Here is a 12,823-nt window from a genome sequence, read left to right on the forward strand (position 1 = left end):
CAAGGGAAAGGTTTCAACCCCAGAGCTGGAAAGTTGCCTCCCGCCCCCTTTCCTAAGCCCCTCTGCTTTTGACACAGGAAGAGGCACGTGCTTATGTAATTTAAAATTCCCATCCAATTTTTTAAAGTGTATTTCTCCATGCCATTCCTGAAAACCCTTGGGGTTAACAACGAGGTACATCTTTTTATGGTGTTGTGTTTTCCCACGTAGAGCGGACCTGGATACAGTAATAGGCCACGAGATCGTGTTCCAGTGTCGGCTACGAACACCTGAACCTAAGCTGAAAACTAGAGCAAAGCTGTGCCGTGGGGTTTCTGGCCTCTCGCGCTTACCTACTGTCCTAGAGCCTGGGTGGAATTACATCCGGGGTCAGGTGTACCTTGTTCATCAGGCAGAAGGGACCAGGGGATACACAGAGCTAAAAACCTACACATTCACAGTTAGAGATGAAAGGCTGCAGAAATGTTTATTGAATACAGTGCCAGGTTTATAAATAAAACTTATTTACAATTTCCATAGAGTTGGTCCCCCATCAGAGAGGTGGTTAAATCTCCAAACAGTTTATCTCAAGATTTACAGAAAACGTTCAAGTACATCTCCTTGTCCAATTGCCACGGTGAAGGGTAACTTCTGTTACCAGAACTACCACCATCTTTGCTACGGACGTGGTTTAAGGAACCTCGCAAGAGCTGGAGAAAGACCACACGCTCCACCCGCGCCGCTACCTTCTTACTCCAAGGGATCCGGACAGCGAAGGATTTCTGTCTCCTACAAGACAACCTCGAGGGATTGGAAAGAAAGAAAAACACTAACTTCCAGCTGAAGGGGATAGGTTAAGACACGTTCGTGGAAACTCGTCACTGCCAAAAGGGGGAATGTAGCTTGGATATATAATAATTAATTCCAATGTCTAAAATTAATCGAGTAAACCAAAGAGCAGACTTTTGACCAAATTTACATTCTTTGTTGAGGAAGAAGTTCCCAGTATGCTGCGGGGCTGGTAATACGCGGCTACGCTGACGGGCCACAGCGGCACTCGGGAGGCCTACTGGACGGCCACTTGTCACAACACAGGTTACAGGTAGGAGTCAGACATGCATTTATAAAGAGAATATAAAAATATGTACAGTAGCTAATTTTCAATGTGTTTTAAGTTGCCGAAAGACACCAATTGAAGTGTGCAAAAATTCATTTGTCTAAAAATCAGAAAAAGCCTTTCCTGGCAAGAGTGCGTCAAGAGCCCATCTGAAACATCGAGATGCATTTGCCTCGCTCAACACCTACCCCCGACAGATGGAGAACAAAACTATGAAAGTGCTTGCCAAGGACTCAGCAGTTTCTAACGGCAAGTCTCAGGCTCAAGCAGGATGCCAGTTAAACTAGTCACTTTATATATATAAATATATGTATATATTTATAGAGCAGTTAGAAGTAAGGGGCAAGAGTTTACAGGGAGGTGCTAACCAACTTTTAAGGGTATGGACCCAACACCCAGCTATTTCCTCTCACAAACGCATGCTGCAGCCTGCAAACACCCGATCTGGGCTGGTCTTCCCCTCAAAAGCCAGAGGGAAAACAGCTCCGGGGACCGGGCTGCCCCCTGCACCAAGTTGGGACTCAGCACTCCCCAGGGGGGGAAAGGCTTCGCTTCCCATACAGGATGCTGGCCATGTTAAGAATCTGTTTTTTTCAAAAGCAGTCTTTTCGGAAGGACTGTGGGACCACAAAAATGGAGCCCACCCAGCTTCTAGAAAGACTTGACAGAAGAGTTAAGACAGAAGGCAAAGTTTTAAAAAGTTAAAATTACCCCCAACTCTCTTTGAAACTACCAAGAAGCCATCGGACACAGGCCTGAGATGGGTCAACATGTGGCCTCCCAAAAAGAAACATCCAGGAACCCCCGGTTCTCCCTCTCTCACCTGAAGAACCTCCAAGGTGTTCCTTCCAGATTCGGGGAATCTGACAAGTCCCCTCCAGCTCCAGGTCTCCTCTACAACCACCCAGTCTAAGGACCAACGGCAGAAGTAGATGGGCGGGCTCCTCTCCACTGCTCTGACCTGTCCCTCTGGCAGGAAATCTAACAAGCTGCAAAACGCCAGAAAGACAGGGAGTAGGAGAGGGAGAAGCCAAGGGTCTCTAAAAATCAGCCCCGAACGCACCCATCTGGCTGCCAAGAGCTTCTCGCTGCCTCGGAAGCAGACTGCCGTGGTTCCCTGGCAAATTAAAACCTCCCACAGACACTCAAAAACCCAACTCTCCTTCCTGGGGAGACACCAAATGCACATCCAGGCTACATTTCAGAAAAGAGTTCTGCACTAGACGCAATATTCCTTTAAAGGGGTTTTTAAAGCACACCAATCCCACTGCAAAGACCAGTACCAGCATCTCAGTTTTGGTTACAGGTTTATAATTAGACACAAAATCCCCTCCAGGCTCGAGTTTTACTTTCAAGCTGGAGGCTCGCTTTAGTTCTGCTTGGGGGGGGGGAGGCAGGGAGGAAGCGAAGTCAACTTTGGAAGAAAGAAAAAAAAAAAAAAAAAGGAAAAGGAGTCTGAGGGAAGTCATCATCATAAATTAAAAATCATGACTTGAAGGTGACCGGTAGTGTCTTTTAGGCAGAAAGACTGGCTTAGAAGGGACTACTGCTTCTACCACACAGCAAGGATTAAATTACAGACAGACACACTAAATCATGTCTCTTTGCACAGATGGTCTCAAGTAGTTACATAAAACAGGTAATCAGCAGCACGATTTGAGAAGAACCCCTAAGTACATGCTTGAGAAAAAGTGGTTTTTTTTTTTCCTTCATTAAAGAGCGCCACTGCCTGAATTATCATTAAGTTAAACAGGGTTCACTCCCCCCCCCCACCCGCCCCCCAGTGAAAATACAAGTAGACCTACATGTCCGTCGATAGGATGAAGCAATTGCTATCTGCCCGGTTTTAGGCAAGGTCTCAGGCTCAGAGGTTGGTGCTGGGATGTCAGGAGGGAGAGAGGGCGGGCGGGAGGGCAAGAAGCCCAATGCTGGGCTGCGGGCTTTTAAAGGTACGGACCTCTCCTCCGACTGCCTTGTCCCCGTTGAGATCTCAGCTTTACAAAGCATTTAACACCACTTTAAGTTAATGGTCTTTTTTTATTGGAAAAAAAAAAAAAAAGACTAGCATTTACAACTTGGAATGGACGTAAATTGTAATTCCTTGATCAGCAATGTTGATGCCTGTGCTGAAGTCCACAGCCCCAGCCTACTCTGCTGCTGGCTCCAAGTCATGGTTCAGGAGGTTTTAAAAACAGAGAGTCCAAAGATGCTCCCTTGGTAAAGGTTTTTTTGTTGTTGTTGTTGTTTTAAATTTGTGTGAATGGTGACAGCCTGACACCCATGTCACTCCAGGACAACGCAGACAATGCTAAACCAACATGTGAGGCATGCCACCCAGATGAGCGTCATGGTCACCAAGGATGGGGGCACCCAGAAGTACGAGAGGGCCGTCCTGCTAAGTGGGGCTACGTCTAGACAGCTTATCCTTCACCCATTTCTCTGCACAGCATCCTGAGGTAAACCAATTTAAAATATTTGTTTTCAGTAAACCAGCTATGACAATTTTATACTAACAAATTGAACTAGAACCCATTTGAAGAAGTTTTAAATTTTTTTCATTTTTCGTTTTTAATACAAATGCCTGACTGTGCTCAATTGTCAAGCTGCATGCATGAAAAACTGGCCAGCCCAGTGTATTAATCATGAGCAAATGGAACTGCGAGGAGTCCACTAGGTGCTTCCTTATCATTAGGTAGGACAAGTATTTATGTCGTAAAACTGATGTGTAGCTTGATCTTTAGGGGACAGGACCACCAACCAATACATGCAGATTTTGTGTGTGTGGACAGAAGGTACTTTTGACATTCAGTTTTGCTATATAGAAACAGAATGAGTAAATGAACTTTTTTTTTTTTTTTGCAAGAGGTAAGTAAAAGATTCAATTTGATTCTTCTAGAAGGGGGGGAAAGGAGTTGAAAGTAGGCCTTCATTTTGCAGTCATCATCTGTACGAATTCTGAAAAGACAAACAATCATAACTTGTGGTTATCTTCAAAAGCAGTTTGAATGAACACAACATCTCTACTCCGCATAAATGAAATAAATAAAGATCAGGGTCTCTTGAAGCAGTTATCTTGTTTCTAGATACCATAGGGAGGACTGTTCAAAACTAAGCTGAAGAGACTAATGCAGCGTTTTTACCTTCATAGTTGACTTGCCCGTCTCCATCAATATCTGCTTCTCTGATCATTTCATCTACTTCTTCATCTGTTAGTTTCTCCCCTAAGTTGGTCATGACATGACGAAGCTCTGCCGCACTGATGTAACCGTTGCCATCCTGTGAACATTAAGCAGGTGCTAATGAGGGCGGCGGAGAGGGCTTCCCAACGGGCACAGGCCACCCAGCTCCGCTTCCCCCACCAAGCCACCAAGCGCATGCCCCCGGCCAGCACCAAAATGCAGGGGCTTGGAAAACACTAAGGAACCGAAAGCAGCAATCAAGAAGCTTGGTTCAAAATTCCCCACTGCTTATCATCATGCTCACCCCCGCCTAATTTAAGGCTGCTGCAGCTAAGTCGGCTTATTTCAAAGCAAGATCACCACAGAGGCCCAGGCAATTCAGTGTAAGTGTTCTAAGTATTTCAGAAACGGTGGCAAAGCAGCGGGACAGGCTGCAACTCAGACGCAGGATTACCTTGTCAAAGACTCGGAATGCCTCGCGAATTTCTTCTTCGCTGTCTGTATCTTTCATTTTTCTAGCCATCATAGTCAAGAATTCCGGGAAGTCAATGGTGCCATTACCTCAAATAAGAAAACAAAAGCTCGCATAAAATAAATGCACCGGCAATGCTCCCCAGTGGGGAACATCTTCAAAACACGGCAGAGAAGGGTTAAGACTCTCTCGGACAAACCGGTTGAGTTATTTATTTTACGAGGTTAAACCATGTTTAAGTCTCAACTGTTCAAATACTTCACAGGGATTTCACATGACTCATGTAATCCAAACCAGTCATCAGTGCGTGCCCAGGAGAGCACTTCAGGATGCAAAGGAAATGGCACGTGGAGGTTCCTGACCACTAAAGGTGCCTACAGCACCCTTCCATTCCTGCAGGAAGCCCTTGAGACAACATCCCCCCCCACCCCGACCCCAGGCTGAGGGTAAGCCCCTGGCCCTACCTCTGCCTTGGTTCGTTACCCTGGTCAAGTCCCAGAACTGGCCTGCCAGTACAACAGAATGTTTTATGGAAGAAAAGGATTATGGAAGTGGGGGCAAAAGCAGACTTTCTTATACCACAGACCATAAATTATCACAGTCTTCTCCAGAAGGCGTTTCCTGCCCACATTCTGATGATAAGTCACCTAATCATTTTTTTCTCTAGCTCAGGATCTTTGCTTTCCCAGTAAGGGCAAGGCTCGGAAGTGTTTTCATAGCTCAGACCACTACCACTTAGGTAACAGGGTCAGAACAGCCTGTTCTACGGCCAGTATTCTAAATAACTTCCCCTCTAAAACTAAGAGTTGGCGAGCACCCACAAAGACAGAAACAATTAACAGTATAACTTAAATTAAACGGAAAGAAAATTAAATGGGAAAAAGCCCTGGGTTAAAATACTCATTTTCACCAGTACCTTTAAATCAAAGTGATTCAGAAATCCCTTTGGCCTCCAAAATTTTAAAGCATTATGATAGTCACACAAGACAAAGTAAATTATTTGAAGTGCTATCTCATAACCACACAGAGCAGACATCCTTGGGCATTACGTTTATTCATTACTAGATTCTGTAGCCTGAGTCAGTTTCTCCTTCCTTGCTCCCTACAATCTAAGGGCCTAATACACTTTACCAGTCCCTAAGTACCATTTCCCAGAGTTCCCATAAAACAGGGAGTGGCCACCCCATGTTCCCAGATGGCCAATCATCTTAGCAGTCAACCAAGAGGGAATTCTGAAGTATCCCTTTTCCAGAACATTGAGAGGGACAAAAACTCTTCTCAAAGTAGCCTGAATGGGCTGAAACCACTTGTTAAAGAGCTCACCCAGCTTCTCAATGTGCATGACCAGACAAATTTAATTCTACTTTATCACTTTATGATACCACATTTGTTTAAATGGTTACATTCAAGCCAAGTCTAGAAAATAATCTAGATCCAAATTGCTTATTCTTAGCTCATTTTAAAAATTTTCCCATGTTCTACGATGTTATACATTATCTGCATGTACATGGTTCCCAAAAGGACAGCTTTTTGACAAGGAAATGCTCAGAAACTGCTTCCAGAGAGAAGTGAGCAGTAGCAGGTTACTGTCCACTGTTCTAGAGTACAGAAGAATCGGTGACCAACTGGTGACCCCATTACAAGGGCTACTGCTTATTCCTTCTTGCTCTGCACTTTACTCATCTTCCCCTTCTGTTAGGTTCTATAATCTACTCCCCACAGTCTTCGAGCACTCCATGTCCAAGCTTTATACAACCCTCAAAATTCTCTGTAATAAACACAACTACAACTCATGCTGTACTCAACTCGACACTAAAGTCTAAGGGTCTCTCCTTCCATTTCACTTCCCACTCCTCTTGGAGACAGTCAGCTTTAGAAAAGGTCTATGGCTTTTTATTTTTACTTCCCCAGAGGACTCAGTGGAGACTCATGGGCCAGTTGATAAAAAAGACTGAGCTGTAGGTCACGGCAAGTAGAAAAGAACAATATGCCGATCTGATCCAGGAAATGTTCTAGACAGTGAGCACAGCCAAAGGCAGGTCCATAATCTTCTATTTTCATTGTCAGCGGCCGTCAGGCAACCACCAAAAAGATCGTTGCACATTTGCTTTGCTCTGGGGACCTGAAAGACAATCTTGTAACATGTCTGAACTCGAATTACACAACACTGGCGCTCATTCATAGGTCTGAGCCCTCACCGTCAGCATCCACCTCGTTGATCATATCCTGCAATTCGGCTTCTGTTGGGTTCTGACCCAGTGACCTCATGACAGTTCCAAGTTCCTTTGTTGTGATGGTGCCGTCGCCATCTTTGTCAAATAGGGAGAAAGCTTCCTTGAACTCTGAAAACAGAAGTTTACCCTTTAGAATGAATGTCTTTACCCAACCCAGCCACAGCACACACTTCCCTGGGGCTTGCCAAAGCAAACCGTCCAAGTCTGCAACTTATCACAAATTGCCTCGCCTGTATCTCCTGAAATAAAGACCACGACAGTCCTATTGGACGGCCTTCATTCCGTATTCCATAAAGCAGACACTGCTCCTGGTAACTGGTTCCATAAAACCACACAGTACTCTCACATTTTTAAAGAAAATTAAACTTAAAACACACTTCAATTAGTCCTCAGTCCAATCTAACAAGTGAAGATTGGTCCCCATGCTCCCCTAAGGCCCCTTCCAGTTCAACTGCTCCAGCCACAGGAACGCCTTTCACAGCAACATTGAAGGGGTTATTAGAAATGCACCCTCCCCGGGAACCAGAGTTCTCTCTATATGGCATTTATTTCAAAGGCATCCCTGGTTTCCTAAAGAGAAATCATCTCAAGAATCCTCCAAGGAATAATCAAAGCTAGAATCTAAACGGACTCCCTTTCCAATTATTACAGTAGAACTAACCCTCATTTCCACCCATTCCCCTGTATTTTCAAAGAGCAAGCACGAGCCTTCAGGGTAAATTACGAAAAGACCTGAATTCCGCCTTACAGCGGGCTCCCGGCACTCCCACCACATGCAAAGCCGGACCGGCAGGAGCCAGTCAAACATGCCGGAGTGGAACAAGGTATTCCCAGCTCCACTTCCACAAGGCCTGACACGCTGGCAAGGAATGAACACCTGACCTAAATATTTCTGCTTCTTGCTTCCATTTAAATAAATTCTTAAGAAACCGTTCAAATTATAGTGGGGTGGGGGTGGGAGGGAAGGGTCAGAGAAGTTATCCGAAAGGAGTCAAGCCTCCTTCTGGCCTAAGGGGACCCCCTGAAGTCATCGACTTACCAGCGATCTGTTCTTCGGTGAGCTGATCAGCCTACGTAAAGAAAGAAGAGGTATACCTCAGTGCACAAGCACTGATGGAGAGCAGCAGGGTTTTCTCAATTATACTTTTGATATTGACCTTTCAAAAATCACTCTTTAAAAAAAAAAAAAAGCCAACCACGTGAAACTGCTAGCCACTAAATGAAAACAATGTGAATAAAAGGAACACTTTATGCTACTTGAAAAAACAAAGGATGACAAAGAAGTGACATTTCACTTCACGTTTACTTTGCTGAGCCAATGGCTAATGCACTCTGAGGTCTAACGAGGAAGGGTCAGTTCATAATTTGAAAAATGGCACCTCTAGTGGCAAAGGCCCCACCACACCGGAGGCAGCAGCCAGCTTAGAGAAAGAAGAGCGCCACCTACTGCGCCAGGGACACCGCAGTCCCCCCTTCCATCGGAGGATGCCAGCCTGATGGCTGCTGTCACCACCGCCAGGATCGCGGCCAGGGGCAGGCTTTTAGCGCACCTTGCGCATTGCTGCGGGCGCTCCAAAATCTCCAAACAGGCGTTACATAACGGCCTTGGGTTGGATTAACAGGCTTCAGTATCTATTTTATGAAATACAATTAAGTGGAAAATATAAATATACTGCAATGGTTCACCCCCACCAACTTCATTTCCATGCAATAAATGCTTTTCCATTTAAATTAGGCAGTTATTTATGAAAAGCCCCCCATTTGTAAGGGCTGATGCCCTCAGTCAAATTATCTTTGATAAAGAAGCCAGGAAAAAAATGCAACCATCCTACTACTGAGCTGTTACAAAACCGCAAACGTGAAGTACCCACAAAGGTACGAAATAATTATGAGTCTCTACCATGTCTTTTTTGGAAAAAGAGCAACTACTAACTTTGCTAGAGAATATTCACCAATTTTCAGAATGACAGAAGAGCTGCTCGGATAAAGCCACTTTACACTCAGGTGGTGATGGCCACGCAGGTTATTTGCACTTGTTTTGTCTGGTCCCTGCAACACGGAACCTGTGACCTGTACCTTGGGGGGGAATAGGGGGGAGCTTCCAGAATGCAAGGAGAGCTAATAAGTATTTTTATTTTAATGACGGACACCTAAGGAAGCCAGTTACAAAACAAATCCCAATAGAACGCTAACCACGTTATGTCTACACTGATCTTAAATGAAAACTTTCCCAATAGGTGTGGTGTTCCAATTTACTGATTTGGGGGAAAACTTATTTTTTCAAATTAGAATTAGGTCTTCCTTCCTTTCTCCCCCAGTCATCCGAAGGCGGTTTTCTTTATATCGCATGAAGGAGACACGATGATTTATGTAATGCCAGGACAACATCTGTCTTTGTACCACAGGAAGCCCTGCCACACCTCGAACGAGAAGCTGTCACCTAACCGGGAAGAACAGTCCCACCTCACCGCAAAACTCTCCTGGTAAGAGAGCTTTCCGAGAGCAACAGCCTTTCTCCACAAAGAAATACCCACCCCCAAATCGCTCTGGTCTAAAGGGCAAAGGTGCTCTGAACCTGTCGGGAGCCATCTCCCCGTCCCGCCAAGCCAGAAAGCGCTGTGGGTGATGTCAGCCCAGCCCGCCCATGGAGGAAGGGGGCTGAAGAAAACACACCCAGCCAGGCGCACAGGCGCATCTGGCAATCTAGAGGCTGCAGAGAAAGCGGAAACGTGGAGGGCATCTCTCTGCGGACTGCAAAGTGGCGAGGGGCCAGGCAGGGATGCGTGCCCCGAGAGCAGGCGGGATGCGGAGGAACGAGGGAGCCCCAGGGTGGGGGCACCGCCCTTCCCTGGCCAGGATCACCCCCCCACTCCCACCCCCGCTCCGGGACCGCGCGGCGAGAGGGGGCCAAGCCCGCCCCGCTCCTCCCACCCGCTTCTGCTCCCCCAGGCGGCGAGCCGCACCGCCGCCTCCTACCGGAGCAGAAACTTTGCGTCTCTAATGGAAACCGAGCCGCGCGCCAGCTCCCTCCTCCCCCGCCCCCCCTCCGCCCCAATTAGCTCGAGCCGAGTGCCTCCCTCGGGAAGGGACCTCCGGGGTACAGAAGATCAAGCACGCCTTCACTGCCGCACTGGGTGGGGGGCTGCAGGGGTGCGAATCATGGGGACACGAGCCCCGGCCACACGGTGGGGCCCCGCCCGGGCGCAGGGCGGCCGGCCCGCCGCTTCCGCCCTCTCCGCCCCCCACCCCTCGCCTTCCTGCCCCCACCCCACCCTTCCCCGGCTCCTTCCTTCCCAACCCACGCCCGCGCCGCGCCCCCCGCGAGGGAGGAGGGATAGCTGCTGAGCCAGGGCGCCCAGCGGGGTCGTCGGGTGGGGGAGGAGGTGGACGCGGACTGCGCCCCCCACGCCCGGGCCGAAGCAATGTGCGCCACCGGCTAGGTCGGGCCCATTCATTCTCCGCAGCCAGCCCGACCCCCCGCCTCTGTGCCTAGGGTGGAGGGCGGCGGGGGGTGCTCAGGGGAGGGATCGAGTGCCCGGCCCCGCCCGGCTCCCCCGCCCCCCGGGGCCCCGGCCCAGGCGCAGCGCTGCGGGAAGCCCGGGTGCGGCGCGCTGGATGCAGTGGTGCGGGGCTGGGGGAGGGGGTGGATGCGGCAGACCCCGGTGCAGCTGCGGCCGGAGCCCCTGCCCGCGGACAGCCCACGGCCAAGTCCAGCTCCAAGAGGGACCAAAATTTAAATAAGAAACCCTGGCCAAGAAAAGCGAAATGCAAATCCAAAATGCGTCCTCCTTAACTGCAGCTGCTGCGTAACACCCGGAAAAGAGGGAGAAAAAAAAAAACCCACACCGAAAAAAAAGGGGGGGGCGCTCAACTCAAAATTTGGGAAGAAATGGGCAGACAGCTGCTACGCCGCCGTTTACCACTCCCGACCTACCATGGTGCGAGCGAAGGGAAGAAGAGCAGAGGGAGCGAGGGTGGCTGCACCAGCGCAGGGGCTGTGACGGCGGGGGGTGCCTCCGCTGCTGTAGCTGCTGCTGCTAAGGCGCGATGTGCGCTCAGCGCTGTGCCGCTGCCGCCGCCCGACTGTGAGTAACGGCGCCGCGCCCGCGAGGCTCCCAGCACCACTGCCGAAGTGCGGGGCTGCACCCGGCGGTATATATACGGCGCTCCGTATCCCTCCGCCACGGCGCTGCCGGCTCGCTCCGAGCGGCGCGGGGAGGGCCGGGCCTCGCCCGGTTGGCCCCGCCCCCGTCGCGCCCCGCCTCCCGCCTCCCGCCTCTCTCTTCCCGGGCGCGCCCGCCGCGGGCCCAGCCTGGGGCCCCGGGAGGCGGCGGGTTCGCTGAGAGGCGAGAGGTCGAGGGGCTGGGGCCGACGCAGGAGCAGGTGGAGCGAGGAATCCTCAGAGACTCCTGTCTGGGGCTGGACTAGGGCAGAGTGTCTCCACAGCCCCGACCTGGGGCGGCCATGGACGTGAGAAGCTATCCGCCTCTCACCCCGGACCCACCTCCATCTGTGGGACACCCCCACTCCCCGGACTTCACATCTTTTACACCTTCTCCTGGCGCAGCCGGGTTCCGCGGGCCCCGCGCCCCGGGGTCTCCAGCTGGCCACCTTCCTTTCGGGATGTTTCAGGAGGTCCTGGGGCAGGGGAGGTCCGCGGGGAGCTGGGGACAGAGGAATTGACAGCACACCTTCCCCTGCCTTGGAGAGTGTCTGGAAGGGGCATAGCAGTTTTCCTCTCGCAAGAAATTGGTCAGATGTCTTTTTTCTTTTAAAAATTTGAAGCAATTTCTGAAACATTATATACGCTAAGTTGCTAAATCTGTGTCATGCTCATATGCTTAGCCAGTCTTCTTTTAATTTTTTCACGTTTCCACTGAATATTTTGTATGCCTGAATAATATTTCTCCCTTAACTGTTTTGTTTCCAACAGAAAATACTATTCATCCTGGCTCTGGTCTTAACTGAAATGAATGTACCTGTGTGAATCTTCCATAGACCTTAAAACCCATGCTTTGATTTCTGTTTTTTCTTAATTTTCCCGGTCCTGAGAGGGATCAGATCTTCATTCATAAAAACAAAAAAAAGAAAAAAACAGGCACTTAGAATCCCCTAGATTAGAGCTGGAACAAACAGCAAGTTGTCTCTACAATGGAACTAGATTTTATTTTAATGTACAGTCTTGTTTCTGTTCCTCTCTTTAAAATATTTTATCTTTAATAAATGTTTTCAGTTTTTCTGTAAACTAGAAAAAGGGCAATTTCAGTTATTAATTTGAAATCAGAACTTGTAAAAATCTTGACAAAATGCTGCAGTTAGTTTTCTTGCCAAGGCAGCACAGAGAATTTGATCTTTTGTTTACAGGGCCTGGGCAACAGTTGCAATTTATCATTTGTTTACTCTTTCAGAGATGTGCAAAGTGTGTAATTGACAAACTCTGCTAGAAAAGGCTCCCCTTGGTGACGTTTGCTTCCGGCTTTGACAAAATTTGCAGAAAGAGGTTTTTTAAAAAGGAAAAATGTTCAGGCATATTGCAGATGCCACAAGACTTCTGGTATAACCTCTGTCGAACTGTTCTAAGTATACTTGCTGTTCTTTCTGAAATGCTGCAGAAAGGGTGAACCTGCTGATCAGTTTAAAGAGAGGCTACAGCAGCAAGCCAGGGAATGGTGTTGCCTTCTCTCTGCAGATTAAAAAGACATATTTACTTCACAAATCAGCCAATCATCACCATCATCGTCCTCCTCCTCTTCCTCTTCTTGTTCATCTTGTGCTTGCTCATGGCAGGAAACCTGAGTGGGAGAGTTGGAAATAGGAAAATAGAGGGAAAGGGACTAATACG

At 48.5% G+C, this 12,823-nt stretch overlaps 1 protein-coding gene across 1 annotated transcript; it reads right to left on the bottom strand.

The window, feature by feature from the left end:
• Nucleotides 1-440: 440 nt before the first annotated feature.
• Nucleotides 441-11,341, bottom strand: CALM1 (calmodulin 1). The gene is made up of 6 exons (XM_004739064.2): nt 10,916-11,341; nt 8,021-8,051; nt 6,946-7,089; nt 4,730-4,836; nt 4,237-4,372; nt 441-4,051 (listed from the first exon to the last, which is right to left on the bottom strand). The coding sequence occupies exons 1-6, from the start codon at nt 10,916-10,918 to the stop codon at nt 4,023-4,025; spliced, it is 450 nt and encodes a 149-aa protein (XP_004739121.1). The 5' UTR covers nt 10,919-11,341; the 3' UTR covers nt 441-4,022.
• Nucleotides 11,342-12,823: the final 1,482 nt, after the last annotated feature.

The sequence above is a fragment of the Mustela putorius genome, unplaced genomic scaffold, assembly GCF_011764305.1.
Source record: "Mustela putorius furo isolate JIRA1106 unplaced genomic scaffold, ASM1176430v1.1 tig00000129_pilon_pilon_pilon, whole genome shotgun sequence".
NCBI lineage: Eukaryota > Metazoa > Chordata > Mammalia > Carnivora > Mustelidae > Mustela > Mustela putorius.

Excerpts from the sequence above, each read along its gene's own strand:
- CALM1 (XM_004739064.2), bottom strand. Across the intron at positions 4,373-4,729 it reads CATTCCGAGTCTTTGACAAG|GATGGCAACGGTTACATCAG; the intron begins GTAATCCTGCGT and ends TAATGTTCACAG. Across the intron at positions 4,052-4,236 it reads CGGGCAAGTCAACTATGAAG|AATTCGTACAGATGATGACT; the intron begins GTAAAAACGCTG and ends TTGTCTTTTCAG.